A 20645-nucleotide genomic window follows, 5' to 3' on the forward strand; every position below is an offset into this window, starting at 1 on the left:
AACTAGCAGATATAGTTCAACCATGCTCTGAACTGTGACTACTGGGCCTCCTTGCCCGGTTGCCCCCTGGTACTATTGAGTATTGACACATAGTTAAACTTTAATCGAAAGTGACTTAAAAAAATTTGATATATAATTAAAATGACACTCTCTACATGATTTAGGAATAAAATTCCATCCTTTCTCTCCGTCTCCACTAGATCGAAGAACACGAAAATAAGTGCTAACGGCCAGTAATGGGCGCCGACACTTTGCAACGAAGGGCAAAATTCAAATTTCGCTCAAAGTTGAACTTGAGTCATGCTTGTAAAATGAGCTAACCTCCCTATGAAGTTATTAGCCCCTTGTGCCCGACAGGCTGACAAGATTCACGTTCTACACATATCAATTTCGATTTTCGACTTGATGAGTGAATTTTAACATGAAGTCTTCCCCAATTGAACTTCATGAGATTGAAAGACACTAATTTTCAAATCGACATATTTTGATAACGCACATTACACATAAAATAAATACGATTCATTTCTCGCTTTTAGACGCTGTCGAACTTTGACGGTTTCTGTTGCGTTTTTATGTCAAGATTATTTTATTTAGGTTTCCCATTAGGGAAAAAGTTTAATCGTTTTCTACGACGGATTCTGAGAAAATTAGAGAGAATAAACCTAAATAAAACTGATGTTCTGAGTTCGTCGGAACTAAAAATCTTTTATCTATACGCCCTTTATGTTCTTAAAAAGTCTTTAATAATTTTCAAACAGCAATAATTTTTGCAGAGTATGTTTGAGTTATATTATTGGGCTTGATATTCATCATTTATTACCCCTCTTTTCTGCTATCGTTAACATCTTAAACCCGCGTTTTACACGGCATCATAGAAATTGAATGAAATTCAATTGAAAAAAAAAATTGAATTGAAATGAAAAATGAATCGCAGTTTCAGAGATCGTTGGTAAGTCATGCATTCAAGTAGTATGCTTATAAATTTCTTAGGAAATACGATCACTGCGGAATTTGTTCGAGAATTACTCTGATATAACCTCCAAAAATTATGTTTTGCTTAGCGCAAAAATTATAACCATCAATTTTTACACTACGTATGACAGATCACCACAGAAACCTGACCATTTTTATAAATACAACTCTTCGGAATAAATGGATATCAGTTCTAATTTTATAAAATTTTATTTAAAATCACAATAGATATAGCATACAAGCAGAGCTAAACTCTATAGGCTGGCAATGCCACGAATAAAAATTATACCTGACCCGAAGTAATTCCGCTTGACTGGTTGCCGTCTGCCTTTTTATTTTACAAATACGACAGCAAAGCAACCTCGTCAGCGATATAAGGAGATAATCCTAAGAAATTGTAAGCTAGTGTGAAACCAGTAACTGATTTCAATTTCTGATAATGACGTAGGTATGACGTAGCATCTATACAAGCGAAGCATGCAACCGACATACCACAACAACAGGCAAACCATAACATCGAGTGCGAAGAAACTAAATTGGGAGGGCAGGCTTGCAAGTTTTATGCCCAAGGCAATTGTCGAAGCAGCATTTCAACTTGTCGTCGCACTGGTAGTCGTTGATACAGGGGTTAGGTGCAGCAACTGCGTCGTACACTGGACACACAGTCCTCACAGGGGGGCACACGCCAGGCTTCTGCGCGGGTGGATTATCGCAACAAAAATATTCAATGCGTCCGTTGATTTTCGTGTTGCACCAGGACGAGCATGCCTTCGGGGTGGTTGGCTTTGGTGTTGTCGTCGTGGGTGTAGGGAAAACTGGTCGTCCAAGGCCGGAGACGGTGTTAGCACCTCCAGGGAAAACTGGTTGTCCAAGGCCGGAGACGGTGTTAGCACCCCCAGGAGAAGGACCGGGAGGTACATATGGGAAAGGAGGACGGTGAGGCGGGAGAGGTCGATGCGGGAGAGGTTGAGGCAGGAGAGGTCGAGGCGGGAGAGGTAGAGGCGGGAGAGGTTGAGGAGGAAAAAGTTGAGGCGGTAGAGGGCGAGGAAGGGGATGGTCAACTGGGCTCTGGGCTCCTGCAATGCTCAGGACGCCCAGCAAAATGGACGTAAAGGCGAACAATCCTGCCTGTTGAGTAAAACGTGAAAATTAGCTCATTAGAAAGAAAAAATTATTTATGCATTTTCGCGGATAATTAAATAACCACATGCAGGTGTGTAATGGATGCCTAATTATTTTTTCGGCTGCTGTCCACAGGATAATGAGTGGATGTGAATAGATATTACCATTTCGCTAGAAGACGAAGAAGTGAGCTCAAGACGGTCTGGTTTTTAAATGATAGATTATGACTAAACAGCCTCTTTATATACCTGGCAACAGTTTCACAATCACTTAATCTATGAATAATTGAAACCACTTTCTTCTAGAAAAAACGAGAACGCATCACCAGACCACGATTCCGTGGATACTTGGAGGACATAATAGGCTCCTTCTCTCGATGATGTATTAAGAACATAAAGTAAGAAAATATTATTATTTATTAAAATGTGCAGTATATACGCAGGGACTAAATTCTCAAGCGACACAATGTCTAATCTCCAGGTAAACTGTAATTTAAGTCATTAATAACGCCGCGATCATAGGTGAATGATACAATATTTGATGATCTGTGCTGTTACATAAGTGAACTGTCGTGCTATAAGAGCGAAGATCACTTTATTTGATTTATTTATTCTAATTTTAATAAATTTTACTTACGTCAAAATACTCAACTTTAAGGATTTAAGTTTGATCAATTACCTAATTTTAAAATTTTTCCTATGACCCAGAACCAGCTTCTCATAAAAATTAACAAAATGAAACGCAAAAGTCATTCGTACAAGCAGAGACATAGAGGCACTAGTTTGTCGATTAATACTATATATATATATATATATATATATATAGTTATAGTTCCACTTTACCGGACTTTAATTAATTTTTTTTCTAAATTGCAAAAAATATATAAAAAAAACTTGACCTGGCTGGACCTAACCTCAGTAAAACGGTCTCTAGCAACCTAAAGAAGGGTTTTAGACACTTCAAACCCTAACTCTAACCCTAACCTAACGAGGTTGGCGTTTTTTTGGTGTCCGGTAATGTAGTTCATTTATTTTCGTGTCCGGTTTTTACACATAAATAAGTACTAGCGTCAATTACCGGACTCGATTTTTGTCCGGTTTTGTACCCGATGTCCGGTAATGTTACGAATTGTAATTAATTTTGTCCGGTAATTGTACGAACCATGTTAATATATATATATATATTGTAATTAATTTTGTCCGGTAATTGTACGAACCATGTTAATATATATATATATATATATATATAGGAACAGTGGCCGCACTCATGATCTGTATCAACTATTCGTAGTGCCTCTTGCACGATGCATCGAAATCTATTCTTGCTACCTTATTAATTGATGTCCTAATAGCGCAATGGCAGTAACCATTCACAGAAGTAGTGCCCCAGGAAAAATTTTTCAGAAACCATTTAATTTAAGCGCCCAGATCTGGTTCAAAATTGTTTTCTAAATCAATGTATGACAATGCTGGTATCCAGGATATTTTGCTGGTCTACTTATTAGACAAAAAATATAACTCGGTACTCACTGCAGTGAGTGACAGAGAGCGCGTTTTCTCGTAGACGAAAACGTGAAATCAGGGACAGACAGACGGACATGGCGAACACAATAGTGCATTTTTCCATAAATGAGGAAATGCGCTAAAAAGACAAAAGACTATTGTATGATACAAGAGCAATGGCTGCAGTGGGGATCGCAGATTAAACGTTCGCAAGGTTGTTTGTACAACGAAAACTAAACATGTTCTTTCGACATCGTTAATATGAAGTCTAAACTGCCCAGGCGTAGCGGCAAACGAGGGACTTCTTAGAAACCACTTAATTTTTACAACACGTCTCTTTAACTTCACTTCTTGTTGTCTGTTATAATTACAACACTTATCTTTAACTTCACTTCTTGTCGTTTGTTTGTTTGCTACAAATTTTATAATCGATATTCAACACACTTCTATATCCGTCCAATCGATCTAAAATTTTACGCACTTGCGTAAAGTCGGAGACAATGCATGAATCAATTTACACAATAAATAATCTTGAAAATTTATTTTTTTTCATATATTATATTAAAAAAATTAAAAATGAATTGTTTTAATATATGGAAATAAAATTTGAACTTCATTGTAGATGTGTAACATCGGAGACACTATTCTTAAGAAGTGTTGTCTTTAAAAAGTAATTTTTAAACTCATATTATTTTATTTTTTATTAAACTCATATCATTTCAGATGAAATCAGACAAATGGATTCAATCAAGGTAACCTAAAATCAGTAACAAATTGATAATGAAGAATTTCTAAAGATATCTCTTTCTACAATCATTTACTTAGACTCGACAACATACGAATATTATAAATAATTTTATTATGAAATCTCTTCACTTGGCAACAAATTTACCGACACTCACGTCTTGATATAATTAAAAATTCTTTCTGAAGTAGATTTTTAGGCGAGTGAAAACTTATACGAATTTCATATTAGTGATGGTGCACATTAGTCATTAATACACGTTCCGATCTTATGAAAAGATTCATGTCCATAAAACGTTCATCAAGATACTGCAAATAATGAAAATTTAATAATAACAAAATTGTGCCTGAGATCTAGTCAGTTTTAGTGGCTGCGTTTGACTTACAAAATTATAGTGTGATTATTGAATACATGGTTTACTTAGAAAGGGAAAGGGAGATTCTTTTAATAAGTTTTTGCAATGAGCACGCCGAAAATTTTCACAAGATGTAATGCGGAACTATATTTTGTGCCGTATATACTTAGTATATGTAGTGAACTGCAAAATTGAAGAGATTGAAGTGGTGAACTAATTTAAATGTAATATACATATGACATAAAGGATTCCCTTGAATCCCGTGTTGGATTAAAATAATTTGAGATAGTAATCAGGTTTATTGATGATGAGTTTCAGTTTATGGATAAGACAATTTTGTACTACATTGAAATAAAATTGGTTATCATGTTTAATTAGGAGACAGTTGCAGACAACATAAAGCACCCATCCAATCAGTCAAAGAAGCCAGTCAAAGAGAAGAAAATGCTTAGAAATAAATTCACGTAGGCTCGATTAGTCTTTATTACCATTCACAGACACAAATAGGCGTTTGAATTCAATTTATAGTAGAAACAAATCTCTTTGTTCTGATCTGTTGTAATTTATTATATTTCCATGACACTTACATGATGAGCACGTCGCTTGCATCACACCATGCATAACTAGTGCTGAGCGAGGACCAATGTTTTTTTTTATTAAAAATTACCTTCGTTCTTCGGCATTTTATTAGTGTTGCTGGGATATCTGTTATCTATTTCTCAAAGTTTATGTGTGTGTTAGTTAGCTTAATATAATTATGACACAGCAAAATATAGGGGTTGTTTATGCGCGTATCCACGATACAGAGCTTGTCGTGAAAATACATGGAGCTGTAATTTTAGTTTTAGTGCTGCAATTAGTTAAGAGATATGGTAGAAATGGGGGAAGAGCGAGGGTTGATGCTTGGATTTAAAATTGAAGGTTAGAAATCCCCAGCGTTCACAAATATTGGAACTTTATTAAACAATGGAGTTTATACTACTTTCCAATTAATCACTGTATTTTGAAGCAAATGCATTGAAACATAGTTGGAGAATAAGGTGTTTGAATTAAAAATACATATATTCTTCGGTTCTACTTCATACTCAGTGTGTGGAACAATTAAAAAAATATAACTCCATACTCACTGCAGTAAGTGACAGGGAGCGCATTTTCTCGTCGACAAAAACGTGAAGTCACGGACGGGCAGACAGACGGACAGACATGGCGAGCACAATCGTGCATTTTTTCCATGAATGAGAAAATGCGCTAAAAACAGGATTATTTACGGTCAACAATAATCACTATAAGCCAGCTTCAAGATCATATGATTCTAGTACGAAAACTTCAATTTGGAGTGTCTTAAATTTGAAATTTACAGCAAAACTTCTGTGTGGGTAAGGCCATTTCTTGTAGGTCTGTGAAAATTACAAATTATATTTGATTTGTACTTAATTAAATTAATTTATTGAGATTCTTTCATGGAGTATTCAAATACCCGTTAAATGAATGAAATAAAAATTAAATGTTTTCCTGATTTATAAATTCAAAATTCAATAAAAGCTTGAATTAACCCTTTGCTTACTGACACTAATTCTCGATACCAGGCATTCAAGTACGAATTGCATTGACAAGGGTAAATATCTTAGCTTATTATAAAATATCTATAAAATATCAGGGGTAAATATCTTAGCTTATAAGGGGGCTAAGCCAGTACGTTTTGTTATAGGGACCAAGTGTAAATGGTTTATTACGGGATTTAATAAGAAAAGAATTTTCATTACGGAATTCCATTATTGAGTACAGAATGCAGTAGACACGACATAGAAACTTTAACTAAGGTCCTAAAAATTTAGTACGTATTTGTGACTCTAAATTACGCAACAATTTTAGGCAATTTTTCGCAATTAGATGCGTCACGTGGTCTTAATTTATGATCTGGCAAACTAATATGAGTGATAACTTACTGGAAAATAGATTGATAAAATATTATAACTAAAAACAGTTATTAGTTAAGGGGGATTTGACCCAAAAATCGAAAGAAATTTCTTTTTAGTTTTCTAATCTCATTTAGTATTATTTGTGGAAAAGGTGCGACTATAACGCATCAAACCGTATGTTCTAGTGTGCTTTATAGTTTGTGCGTGAGGCTGTTTCTAATATGAAGAAATGAACATTGTCTCAAAATTGGCACAAAGATTTATTTTAAAGAGTTATTTTTTCAGATTATTATACGCGTTAAAATGGACAAGCATAAGTCTTACGTCGCATACTTTATACGACTCCTACTACACCATACGAGTAATAGGCGATGAGATAGGGCGAGTTGCACTACCAAGAATTTTTAGCGCATTTTCTCATTTTTGGAAAAATTAATGCACTATTGTGCTCGCCATGTCCGTCTGTCTGTCTGTCTGTCCGTGACCTCAAGTTTTCGTCGACGAGAAAATGCGCTCTCTGTCACTCACTGCAGTGAGTACTGAGTTATATATTTTTTATCTTTTACTTCATTCTGGACCTGTTTCAATTATTTGCCCCTCATAAACAATTGAAATTTCAATTTTAGGTCATTTTAAGAATCTACCTCCTCTTTTGATTAGCGAGCTACAACATAGAGAAAAACAATGTTCGATTTGTAATCAGAGGTGGACAGTAGCGCGCTACATGTAGCGGCCGCTACATTTTCAGTAGCGGGAGCGGTAGCGCTCGCTACGTATTTAAGTAGCGATACGATGTTTTGCCGCTACAGCGCTACCGCTACAATTATAGATGAAGCCTTTAGATTTTACTTAATAGTATTAAATATTATACAAAAAACAGCATGATACATACATAATCTAAATTACAGAATAAAACTGTACTAAAGATTTCGGTGTAATGTTGTCAACCTGAGAACCTCAGCCTGTTACTACTGTCAACATGTTAGTTGTTACCAGAGGTTGGCAGTAGCGCGCTACATGTAGCGGCCGCTACTAGCGGCTGCTACATTTTCAGTAGCGGTAGCGGTAGCGTCGCTACATTTAAGCAATCGTTGGTGTAGCTACCACCCGCTACATTTAGAGCATGTAGCGGTAGCGGTAGTGGTCGCTACATTTCAAAGTAGCGCTGCCCAGCTCTGTTTGTAATAAAAGTTTATTTCGACTATAATCACTATATAAATCCCCTATACTGATTTTGCTTTTCTTTCCCAGAGTAATTTTTTCATTCTATCCATTCCCCTCAACTCAACTCATTTTTTGAATATATAATCCAATCAGAAAATAAATCAGAAAAAAATGCTTCTAGTAGTTGCTAAATATTTGCTACTTGAATCGAATGATATGTATCTCGATGCTGTAGCTCGTAAATTAAAAGAGGAGATAAATTCCTAAATTACGCAAAATTTAAATTTTCATTGATCAGGAGAGGCAAATATCTGAAACAGGTCGAAAAATATCTGAAACAGATAAAAAAATGCTTGGCACTGTTTGTCCTCCCATCCCATCGCCTATTACTGGTGTTGAAGTATCATTATCGATCGCAAGAATTATTGTTTGCTCCCATTATCCCCCAGTTATCTTTACATTTCACGTTTTCTTTCATTCCTGAACAAAAATCTACACAGATGATAGCGGCTTGCATTAATGTTCCACAGTTGTTTATTGTACAAAATTGGTGTTGCACGGCTGCGCTCCCTAGACGACACTGAGTGACCTGACATGATGGCTAGACTTCGTTCGACGTTCCACAATTTCTTTGCTAAATGAATTTTAACATGAAGCCTTTCCACTTGGACCTTGGTGACGTAAGACGTTTAAGTGGAAACTGGAAAGGCTTCATGTTGATAGAAATGCTTCATATTCAGTTGATGGAAATTTTAAGCTCAAACTGACATCGGATGGTCACGTACGTTTAACATAAAATGCATATGATTCATCTTATGATTTTAGATGCAGTAAAATCATACGGTTTCTGTTGTGCATTTACATGAATGATAATTTATATAGGTTACCCATCGTTTGATGAGTTTGCACGTTTTCTATGAAACAACTTGAAAAAACCATCCATGATAAACCCCAATAAATTGATTTTTTGCTCTGACACTGGAGCAGAAAATGTTTTCTTTGTACGCCATTATATTATTGAAATCGTTCAATAATTTGTGAAAAAGGAAATAATTTTGTCAGAGTATATCTGATTCACATTAGTAGGCTTATTGTTTGACTCTTATTACTCCTCTTTTATGTTAGATTGTAATCATTACCATCTCCAAACTGCGTTTTACTCCCTATCATATAAATAAAAGCTTCCGAAGTAATTAATCACTCTTCAAGAGATCGTTGATAAATCATGCGTTCAATTAGGATTATGCCGAAAATACCGCACCGTCACCGCGGAATTTATTCCAGAATTACACAGATCAAACCTTCAAAAAATCCAATACTTGATTGAGCGACAGCGTTTTGAGACTACGCAAAACGCTTCACGTATGAAACATGGCCAGGATTATGCTACGTATAGCCTAAAATGGAAACAAATTTCAGTGTTTAAGTATATTTTTTAATAGCACAATAGATACAGGAGACACTAAAAGCCAAACCATATAAGCTACCTAGTTCACTGACAAAAATTATTCCTAACACGCTGTAATGCTGCTTGAGTGGTTGGTGTTTGCCACTGTATTTAACGAATACGACAGTCGATCGATATCGTCGTGAACCTTGGAAAAATATTCTACAAAGTTTAACGAATACCTGGCACCTATTAGAATTACGGTAATGACGGAGGTATGACGTAGCATCTGTACAAACAAGTCATGCTACAACAGACATACCATACCATCGAGTTTGAAGAAACTAAATTGTGATGGCAGGCTTGCAAGTTTTATGCCCAAGGCATTTGTCGAAGCAGCATTTCAACTTCCTATTGCACTGGTAGTCGTTGACACAGGGGTTAGGTGCAGCAACTGCGTCGTACACTGGACACACAGTCCTCACTGGGGGGCACACGCCTGGCTTCTGCCTGGGAGGATTATTGCAACAAAAATATTCAATGCGTCCGTTGTTATTCCTTCTGCACCAGGATGAGCATGCCTTCGAGGTGGTTGGCTTTGGTGTTGTCGTCGTGGGTTTAGGGAAAACTGGCCGTCCAAGACCGGAGACGGTGTTAGCACCTCCGGGGAAAACTGGTTGTCCAAGGCCGGAGACGGTGTTAGCACCCCCAGGAGAAGGACCGGGAGGTAGATATGGGATAGGAGGACTCTGAGGGCCTCCAGGGAGAGGACCAAGAGCTCCAAGTGGAGAACGTTGAGGCGGGGTAGGGAGAGGCGGGGAGGGGAGAGGTAGGGGATTGTTGACCCCTGGGTTTTGGGCTACTGCGATGCTCAGGATACCCAACACTAAGGAAATGAGGTAGAAGAATCCTGCCTGTAGAGTAACACATGGAAATTAGCTCACTCGAAAGAAAGAATTTGAAATTGAGTATTTTCATGTACAAAGAAAAACCTTGTGCTCTGTTATGATGACCTAAAAATTTTATCAATTTGGCTGTTAATAGTACGATAATATGACTGGATTTGAACTGATGTTACCATTTCGTGAGAAGATGAAGAAGTGATGTCAAGACGAAATCTGTTTTCTAAATGATAAATTATGACTCTCAACGGCCTCTTTATATACCTGGCAACAGTTTCGCAATCACTTAATCTATGAATAATTCAAACCTCTTTATTCTAGAATCAACGAGATTGCTTCACTTTAGACAACGATTCCGTGGATACTCTGCGGACATAATTGGCTCCTTCCCTCGATAATGTATTAAGAACATATAGTAAGAGAATATTATAATAACAAATAAAATGTGCGGTATAGTATACTTTACCTTTAATTTTAAGTAATAAATATCAGCTATATTTACTGTGAATGATACAATATGTGATGATTCGTGAAGTTGCAGTAGTGAAGTGCCCTGCTATCTGAGCGAAGAACACTTAATTTGACTGATTTATTAGAATTTTATTGAATTTTTCTCAGTGGCAATAGAGCTGATAGAAATGTACACGTTATGGAATGGCCAAGCCAGTCGCCGGACTTAAATCCGATTGAAAATTTGTGGCGGTATTTGAAGATTCAAATTAAGAAAAGGTCCCCAACAAACATTGAGAATCTTAAGGTGGTGTGCCAAGAATAATGGTATAAAATACCAGTCAGCATCTGCAAATCATTGGTCGAGACGTATAGAAATAGACTGGTATCTGTTGAGCTGAATAAAGGGTATTCAACCAAGTATTAAATTAAAATAATGCGGATTTATTGTTTTGTACGAATACTTTTTTCACCCGAAAAGTGAACATGTTGCATTGTTTTTTGTTGCATTGAGATTTAATTTCTTTTGATAGTATTTTTGAATACTATGCATCTCTATACATAATTCAAATCACTTTTCCTGTTAAGTTTGTGTACTTACATACATTAAAATACGATTTTTCAAGTGTACGAATATTTATTTCCCCCCACTGCATGTTATATACGTGCAATTACAGAGATAAAGGGTTATCGTATGATACTTGAGCAATGGCTGCACTGATGATCGCCGATTTAAAGTTCATAAGACTGTTTGTACAATAAAAACTAAATACAATGAAAACTAAACATATTCTTTCGACATATTTAATTTGAAGGCTAAACTGCCCAGGCGTAGCGGCAAACGAGAAACTTTTTAGGAACCACTTCATTTATAATCCCTTTATGTGGTCGAAGAATTTTATAAAATCAATGCATGACATGGTATCCATGATACTTAACTGGGCCTATACTTTCAAAAAAAGTTAAGTGATCGTAAGTTCATCAGCCAATCATTGACGGCCTTTCAAGCAAAATCCACCAATCATAGACAAGAAAATATTGCGTAAGTACTTACGTTCACTTAGCTAATTTTGAAAGTATAGGCCCTGGTCTCCTCATGGGATTTAAAAATGAAGAGTTGAAAAATGTCTACTTTGCCACAATGTTAAGAGATATAAGTGAAATCGAAGGCTTAAACTGGCTGCGATTTTGACGGAAACCAACAAGCAACTCACCCTGAGACTTACTGCGCAACCCACGACTAAGAATACCTTCTAATTTTTACACCACTTCTCTTTAACTTCACATCTTGTTGTTTGTTATTATTATTATTATTAGAACATTTCTCTTTAACTTCACTTCTTGTTTATTTGTTTGTCTGCTACAAATCTTATAATCGATATTTAACACACTTCTACTTCTCCAATCGATCTGAAAATTTGCACTCTTGCGTAAAGTTGGAGACTATGCTTGAATCAATGGACAGAATAAATAATTTTTAAAAATTTAAATCTATTTTAAATTTTACAAATAAAATTTGAAAATTATTTGTTTATATTTGATAATAAAATTTGAAATTCATTGTACATGTGTAACATCGGAGACACTGGATTCTTTAGAAGTGTTATCTTTAAAAAGTAATTTTTAAACGCATATCATTTCAGATGAAACCAGACAAATGAATTTACTCAAGGTAACCTAGAATTAGTAAACAAATCGATACTGGAGAATGAGGAATTTAACACAATATCTTTTTCTACAACCATTTACTTACGAATCAACTACATTCGAATATTATAAATAATTTTCTTTTGAAATCGCTGGCAACAAATTTACTGGCACTTACGTCTTAATATAATCAAGTATCATATTTTTCAGTACATTTTTGGCGATAAAAAACGTACACGAATTTCATAGTAGTGAAAATCGTGCACATTAATAATTGATGCGCGTTCCGATCTTACGAAAAGATTCATGTCCATGAAACGTTCATTAAGATAGTGCAAATGAAAATAATATATGTTTAAAAATTAATTTTTAAAGACAACACTTCCAAAGAATCCAGTATCTCCAATCTTAAAGATGTACACTGAATTTCTCATTCAATTTTCGAATATTAAAAAAATTAATTCTTCATTTTTTAATATATAAAATTTTTAATATATAATTTTTTTTTTTCAAAATTATTTATTCTATTAATTGATTCATGCATTCATTGCCTCTGATTTCACACAAATGTGCAAAATTTCAGATCAATTAGACAGGTAAAAGTGTGTCAAATATCAGTTATAAGATTTGTAGCTGACAAAATTATTTTTTCAATTTTTTTAATATTGAAATTTTTTTTTTTACTTTTTTAAATCATTTATTTTGACATTTGATTCATGCATTGTCTCCAACTTTACACAAGTGTGCAAAATTTCAGATCGATAGGATAAGTAGAAGTGTATTAAGTTTCGATTACAAGATTTGTAGCAGACAGACAGACAGACAAGAAGTGAAGTTAAAGAGAAGTGTTGTAAAAAAAAACGTAATCGCAACAAAATTGTAACTGAGAATGTTTAAGTTTTAGTGGCTGCGTTTGATTTACAAATTTTGTTAAAGCATCGCCAACTTAGTAGGGGAAAGGAAAAGTCTTCTTAAAAGTTATTGCAGTGAGCAACGCCGAAAACTGTCACAGAAGGTTACCTAGTAACATTCCTAACCTAGTAACTAGTCTACGACTATATAATTAATGGTCGCAAGTCTAGAAACTCTCGGCTTTTCACCTATAGTACCAGACCACGTCTCTATCGAGGAGCCTCAACGTACACCATAAAGTCTCATCATTTCTGATTAATATCTCCAGCTGAAATAGAGGAACAGAATATATTATATATTTTGATTTTGATTATGCATCGTGCGTGGCCTTCCATTTCTACGCTGATTCCTTCAATCAGTTCCTTGAAGTAGAGAAGATGCTTATAAAATAAATTCACGTAGCATTGATTTGTCCGTGATACCGTTAATGGAAACAAAAAAGAGTTTGAATTTAATTTACGGTTGGAACGAGCCTCTTTGTTTAATTCGTAGTAATTGACTAGATTTCCATGACAATTTCCTGATTAATATGTCGCTTGTACCGCACTATAACGCTGCTGAGCAGCGTTAATGAAATGATATTTTTTAATTTCATCTTTATTTGGCGCTTTCAACGTATTTTGGATATTTATTTATATTTGTCAAAATTTATTTCTGTCAGTTAGTATGAAGTCTGGCGCCGCATAATAGAAGGGCTATTAATTGGAGCGCGTATACACGATACAAAACTCGTCGTGATATTTACTTGGGCCGATACTTTCAAAAAAAGTTAAGAGATCGCAAGTTCATAAGCCAATCATTGACGGCCTTTCAAGCAAAATCCACCAATCATAGACAAGAAAATAGAGCGTAAGTACTTACGTTAACTTAGCGAGTTTTGAAAGTATGGCCCCTGGAGCTCAAATAATAGGTTTGTGGTAGAATTAAGAGACATTGTAGAAAGAGGAGAAGATCGAGGGTTGAGGCTGAGATTTAAAATTGAAGGCTGACAATTCCAGCCTTCAGGGTTGGAGAGTGGAACGATATTGAAAAATTGAGTGGAAGCAATTTTCAATTAAGGGGAGCGTCTAGCCTAAAATTGGAAATTTCCACTTTTTCGGTTTTTATACTCATTTTAAAGCTGGCATTCTGCCCTATCAACGGTACCACTGCCATCTCTGTACGTTGATTTATGAATTCACGACATTTCATGAAAGGGGGCGGGTGGGGGAGTTCTTTAAGTAATTAGATTGGAACTAATTAGCTGCTGAGCTCTTTGAATATAGTGTCTACTTGAGTTATGCTGCAGTTACGTGTTTAGTCTCATCTTAAAGCTGACATTCTGGCCTATCCAACGGTACCATTACCATCTCTGTACGTTGATTTATACGTTCACGACACTTCCTGAAAGGGGGCGCGGGGGGGGGGGAGTTCTTTCAGTAAGTACATAGGAGCTAATTCGCTGCCCAGCACTACAAAAACAGTGTTTCTATGAGGTCTGACTCAGTGTGCCTCCGGGCGTTGTACGGAGAGATGTGCATGTAGTCGCTCCCATCATCCTTGAGTGGAATCAAGCTCCAGAAACGTTTAGTTTGGTATCTATGCTACATTGAGTGCCTATTGCAGTGCGCCCGGGACTTTGTCGAGCTCTCCTCAACATTCACACTTATTGTCACGGAAAACCTATCTCCTCCTAGAGTTTTTAAGCTACAACAATGAGACATATACCATTCGATGCGCAACAAAATTATCTACTATTAAACACGGGCGTTTTTCTAATTTCGTTATAGTTTGGATTTTATTTCACAAAAAGGGGGGTAGCGGGGGGGAAATAGAAAAATTTACGAAAAATGCTCCCATACCCACAAAAATGAGAAATCCAAAAAACCGCGTGTGTTCAGTTTTAGATATGGTCTTTATGCATCGAATGATATGTGTTTCGATATTCTAGCTTGAAAATCCTAGGAGGAGATAAATTTCTACGGTACCCCCTTTTTGGCAGTTTTCTAAGATTTTCACGTTTTCTTTCATTGTTTTCGAAAAATTTACATGAACAAAAAAGTCTTAGATTTCTATTTTACATATGTGTACCAAGTTTCAGAGTTATCCGTCTGTAAATAGCCGAGATAAATTTTACCCTAGACGCTCCCCTTAATGTGATATATTTCATATCGAATGCTTTGATACATAGTTGGAAAATGCAGATATTCGAATTAGAAAAGTACTTCAGTTTTCTTCAAAATTTAGTGTTGTGTAATATCTGAAATGGGATTATTTCCTGAAGTTAATAGCTATTTAAGCAATAAATGGCCGCTTAAAATCAAATTGATCGATATTGAAAATTTAACTTAGGAGTGTCTAATATTTTAGTTTTCGCAACCATAACTTTTTTATGGACGAGGCCATTTTTGTAGTTTTTTACAAATTAGATTTACTTTAAAAAATTCGCCGATTATATTTGTAAATGTTCAATGATGTAAAAATGAGAGCTTTTTCTTGTTTTACGATTGCAAAATTAACAAAAAGGTTGAATGAACCTTTTACCTGCTTACTGTAATTTTCATTACCAGACATTACGGTACGAATAGCATTTTGAAGACAAATTAAGATGCTAAGCCAGTATCGATTGTTATTGGCTTATTATTGGATTATCCCTAAAGGAAATCCCATTACTGGGATCAAATTCTTTAATAAGTTAGACAAAGAAACTGGCATGAACTGTAATTAAGGCCTAATTATCTGTTCATGACTAGAAAATATTACAATGTACGGCAAGTTTTCTTAATTAAATGTAACACGTGCTTTTATTTTAACAACTGTAACTAAATTGAGTAATAAATTCTTAATCTACTATTATTCCAGTGAATTATTGCTTAATTTAGTGTACCCATTAATAAATTAAAACAATCTAAAAAATTAAATTGAGAGGAATTTCCTTTAATTTCCAGTCTCGAACAAATAAATACCTTAAGTTAACAAATACCCTTAACATACTAAAGACCTTAAAACAGTTGTTTATTTGTCACACTTAGGGTAGTCAGGGATATCCTTAATTAAGGGAATCCTATTATCATTAAAACCCATAATAAGCCAATAACAACTGTGACTGGCTTAGCCCCTTAGTCTGCAGAGACATTCACGCCTGCCGATGCTATTCATACCCTGAATGTCTGGGACTATACTTTCAAAAAAAGTTAAGAGATCGTAAGTTCATCAGCCAATCATTGACGGCTTTTCAAGCAAAATCCACCAATCATAGACAAGTAAATAGAGCGTAAGTACTTACGTTCACTTAACGAATTTTGAAAGTATGGCCCCGGGTAACGAAAATTATCGTAAATAGGCAAAAGTTTAATTCGAACTTTTAGTGAATTTCGCATCAATAAAATAAGAAAAGCTCTGATTTGTATATCATTCAACAGATATTTACGTATACCGTCAATGAATCTATGCAATTAAATCTAACTTATATAAAACTACAAGAAATGGCCTCACTCATAAAGAATTATTGCTTTATAAACAAAAATTTTAGACACTCTTAATTTAGATTTTCAAACTAAAACAATATGATCTTGAAGTGGCCTTATAGTTGCTTACTAACTTTCTAAATTAATCCTCTTTTCGGTATTATACAGCAGTGAATTTTGGAAAGAACCGAATTTCTTTTAATTCGAACACCTGAATTTGCTAACAATTTATCAAAGCATTCGATAGAAAATTTATTAGATTAATTGAAAATTGTCACAGCACTTTTCTTCCAATTACTTAAAACATTCAATTAAAAACGACGGAAATTTTATCCCTCAATTTCAAGTCTAAGCCTCAACCATTAATCCTCTCCACTTTCTGCAATGCTTCTCGATTTCACCAGTAAAACTAATTAATATTTTAACTCCAGAAAATGTCACGACAAGTTTTGTATTGTGGATACGTACCAGAATAACTCTTCTATTTTCTGGTACTGGGCTTCAGCCTAAAACTCTAACAAACTTTGACAAATGTATATATATTTAATATACCCAATACCGTACGCTTAGAAAACGCCAAAATGAAAATGTGAAATTTCAGCAAAAATACCAAGCCTCGCTCAGTAATCATTATGGTGTGGTACAGCTACGTGCTCGTGCAATAACGTCGAGCTAATGCTCTAATTAATGTCTATATATCACATCAAGAGAAACAAATTAAGATACTTGCTCCAGCTGGAAGTAAAATACAAATGCCTGTTCGGGCTAATGCATGAAAACAAAGACAAACCATTGCTACGTGAAATTTTTTTATAAGCATCTCCTCCTTCTTTGACTTGCTGATTAAATTGATTGTCTACAATTTTTACGAATCAGCTTAGAAGTAGAAGAAAACGTGTGATGCTGAATCCAAAATGAAGTTGTTATAAAGAAGTTGTTGAGAGTCCTAATGTATATAAAGAGGTCGTTGAGAGTCCTAATCTACCATTTGAAAACCAGACTTCGTCTTGAGCTCACTTCTTAATCTTCTCACGAAATGGTAACATCAGTTCAAATCTAGTCGAATAATCGTGTGAACAGCCAATGTCAGCTGCCAATTTGGTAATCATAACTCTTCACTTCATTTATTTATTCGTGAAAATGCATAAATAATTTTTCTTTCAAATGAGCTAATTTCCCCTTATCACTCAACAGGCAGGATTGTTCGCCTCCATGTCCCTTTTGTTGGGCATCCTGTGCCTCGCAGTAGCTCAGAGTCCGGTGGACCATCCTCCGCCTCGACCTCTCCTGCCTCAACCTCATTCTCCTCACCGTCCTCCTTTCCTATATCTACCTCCCGGTCCTTCTCCTGGGGGTGCTAACACCGTCTCCGGCCTCGGACGACCAGTTTTCCCTGGAGGTGCTAACACCGTCTCCGGCCTTGGACGACCAGTTTTCCCTACACCCACGACGACAACACCAAAGCCAACCACCCCGAAGGCATGCTCGAACTGGTGCAAGAAGGACAACAACGGACGCATTGAATATTTTTGTTGCGATAATCCACCCGCGCAGAAGCCTGGCGTGTGCCCCCCTGTGAGGACTGTGTGTCCAGTGTACGACGCAGTTGCTGCACCTAACCCCTGTGTCAACGACGTCCAGTGCGATGGCAAGTTGAAATGCTGCTTTGACAATTGCCTTGGGCATAAAACTTGCAAGCCTGCCATCACAATTTAGTTTCTTCGTACTCGACGTTATGGTACCTATGTCTGTTGTAGCATGTTTTGTTTGTGTAGATGTTACGTCATACCTACGTCATTATCCTAATTCAAATCAGTTCCTGGTTTCACACAAACTTACAAATTCTTAGGATTATCTCCTTATGTTGTTGACGAGGTTGCTTTGTAAAATAAAAAGGCAGACGGCAACCAGTCAAGCAACATTACATCAGGTCAGGTATAATTTTTGTTTGTGGCTTTGGTAGCCTATAGGGTTTGGCTCTGCTGGTAATCTATATCAATTTGATTTTAAATAAAATTTCATAATACGGCAATTGGTTTCCATTTATTCCTAGCATAAGGATAGTCATGTCTCTGATGTGAGAAGTTTACCTATGTGTAAAAACGCCATCGTGCAATCAGTTATTGGATTCTTGTTGGAGTAATTTATTTTATTTATGAAATATTGAAGTAAAAGTAATCTGTCGGAGTAATTTGGTAGCGGTATTTCTGCAAAATATATTGAAGAATCTAAGCAAACGCGTGACGTGCCAACGATCTCTTGAACAGTGATACCTTCCTAAAAGAAGATGCTACTTCTTGAATTGTACGGTGCAGAACGCGGGTGGAAAATCGAAATTTATCGGCCACTGAAGGTCGGTACATAAATACGTAATTGAAAGTTGGTAGTTTTAAATGGAATTACCTCTCAGGATTCAATTACCTTCCTTTAATGAATGGAACACAGTTTGTAGAGTCGTTTTAACAATTATGATCTCAAGATGAATTCTCTTGTTCAAAGTAGAATTAATAAGAAATAAATATCTAAAGTAGATCAACGTTGAGGGGCTGGGAATATTAGATTTTTCACGTGAATCGATCCTATGGCTTAATTAACTATGTTTAGATCCGTCAAAACTTGAAGTAAAATCATAAATTAGAGTTAGACCACCAAAGCCGAACGAGAAATAGTCGTATTAACGCTGTTGTTAGAGATAGCCTAAATCAATAATTTTGTCACGTCTATATAAGTTCTAGACGCTTTTACGTGTCCGTTGAATGCTTAATTAAATGATACCCCTAAATCTGGCGGTCGTGGTAACAATTAACAACGAAGGTTTCCAGAAGATTGGTTTCCAACTGAACAATACATGAATTATATAATCGTTAATAAATTAGCATGTAGCGTTGCGTCAGTGTACGCATTTTTGTTACCTTCTTACATTGTAATGCCATTCGGAAGCTCCAGGTGACAGTTACGGGAAGAACACGCTTCTAGAATTATTACTTCATACGGAAACAGCGAGAAAAAAGGCGCAATTCTAGTTAATTTTAGTGTTAACAATTATTATGGATTCAAAATTCAACTGTTGGACAATCGTTAAAGAATGAAAATGACCTGTTTAACAACGTTAATGAGAAAAGTAGTAGATGGGAACGAGCTCGTTTAAACGTACTTGAAACGACTCGAAAATTCTCTGTCAACAGTTATCGAGAATGTAGAATTTAGTTTTCATTCTTCGTTTCTTTGCTTTTTGAAGGTTCATTTACCTTTCCTTGTTCGCTTTCTACACTAAAACGATTATTTACGCTTCTTAAATCTTACCTAACTTATTTGTTTACATTATTTACGCTCCTTAAATCTTACTTAACTTATTTTTTTACAATAGATGATTAGTGAGTGAGGCCAGGTAACATTTACCGGCTGCGGTACGGTATCTTTCCCTGGCATCATATCGTAAAATTTTGATATCTCTGTTATTGTAAATCCGGTATCTCGGTCGTTACATGCGGGAAGCCCTGCCAATTATAGCTGACTGGTAGCATAGATAAATTGCCTGGAAATTGTTTGCTGACATGTTTTTGTTAGGAGAGACTCTGATATCGTGCCTCATCCGATTGAAAAGACGAAAAAAAAAACGATAAAGGTTTTCGATTCATTTCGGTTGAAGCCAAATATTAGACTGCTTCCAAAGGCTGATTCTGGCTTATCAGATGAGTATCTGATGACATTAGAGTTACCTTTGTATTTAACGGTAATGCTTTACTAGAAAATTAAAAATCTTTTCATGCAGTTGCTTCGAGTATGCAAGAACCACTCCAACAAAGTAACTACGCATTGTCTCCACTGAAATGTTGATCCATTCAACTTGGCCAAAATTCAATTGTATGAAGTTTGGAGATAGAGATTTAATGTGAACATAATTGAAACGGTAAGTGAGTGTAAACTCATGCCACTCATGTTTCTACAAGATTGCCGCTGATCCATGCACTGATTTGTTTATGGAAGAAAAAATTTCCAGGCAATTTACCTATGGTATAAGTCAGCTATAATATTGGCCGGGCTTAACTCATGTGAAGATCGAGGTACCGGAATTACCATAACAGATACGTATATCTAAATTTCTCGATACGGTGCACAGAA

The 20645-nt window shown here is 35.8% G+C and overlaps 3 protein-coding genes across 3 annotated transcripts; 1 reads left to right on the forward strand and 2 right to left on the reverse strand.

The window, feature by feature from the left end:
• Window positions 1-1163: 1163 nt before the first annotated feature.
• Window positions 1164-2317, reverse strand: LOC108669007 (vegetative cell wall protein gp1-like). Its single transcript, XM_047880750.1, has 2 exons — window positions 2259-2317; window positions 1164-2100 (listed from the first exon to the last, which is right to left on the reverse strand). Exons 1-2 carry the CDS (start codon window positions 2259-2261, stop codon window positions 1504-1506), a joined length of 600 nt encoding a protein of 199 aa, XP_047736706.1. The 5' UTR covers window positions 2262-2317; the 3' UTR covers window positions 1164-1503.
• Window positions 2318-9051: 6734 nt separating this feature from the next.
• Window positions 9052-10290, reverse strand: LOC108669008 (vegetative cell wall protein gp1-like). The gene is made up of 2 exons (XM_047880751.1): window positions 10245-10290; window positions 9052-10080 (listed from the first exon to the last, which is right to left on the reverse strand). The coding sequence occupies exons 1-2, from the start codon at window positions 10245-10247 to the stop codon at window positions 9511-9513; spliced, it is 573 nt and encodes a 190-aa protein (XP_047736707.1). The 5' UTR covers window positions 10248-10290; the 3' UTR covers window positions 9052-9510.
• A 6849-nt stretch (window positions 10291-17139) lies between these two features.
• Window positions 17140-18552, forward strand: LOC108669003 (antileukoproteinase). Its single transcript, XM_018156288.2, has 2 exons — window positions 17140-17562; window positions 17718-18552. The coding sequence occupies exons 1-2, from the start codon at window positions 17560-17562 to the stop codon at window positions 18237-18239; spliced, it is 525 nt and encodes a 174-aa protein (XP_018011777.1). The 5' UTR covers window positions 17140-17559; the 3' UTR covers window positions 18240-18552.
• Window positions 18553-20645: the final 2093 nt, after the last annotated feature.

Source organism: Hyalella azteca, unplaced genomic scaffold (genome assembly GCF_000764305.2).
Source record: "Hyalella azteca isolate HAZT.00-mixed unplaced genomic scaffold, Hazt_2.0.2 contig6127, whole genome shotgun sequence".
In the NCBI taxonomy this organism is placed as follows: domain Eukaryota; kingdom Metazoa; phylum Arthropoda; class Malacostraca; order Amphipoda; family Hyalellidae; genus Hyalella; species Hyalella azteca.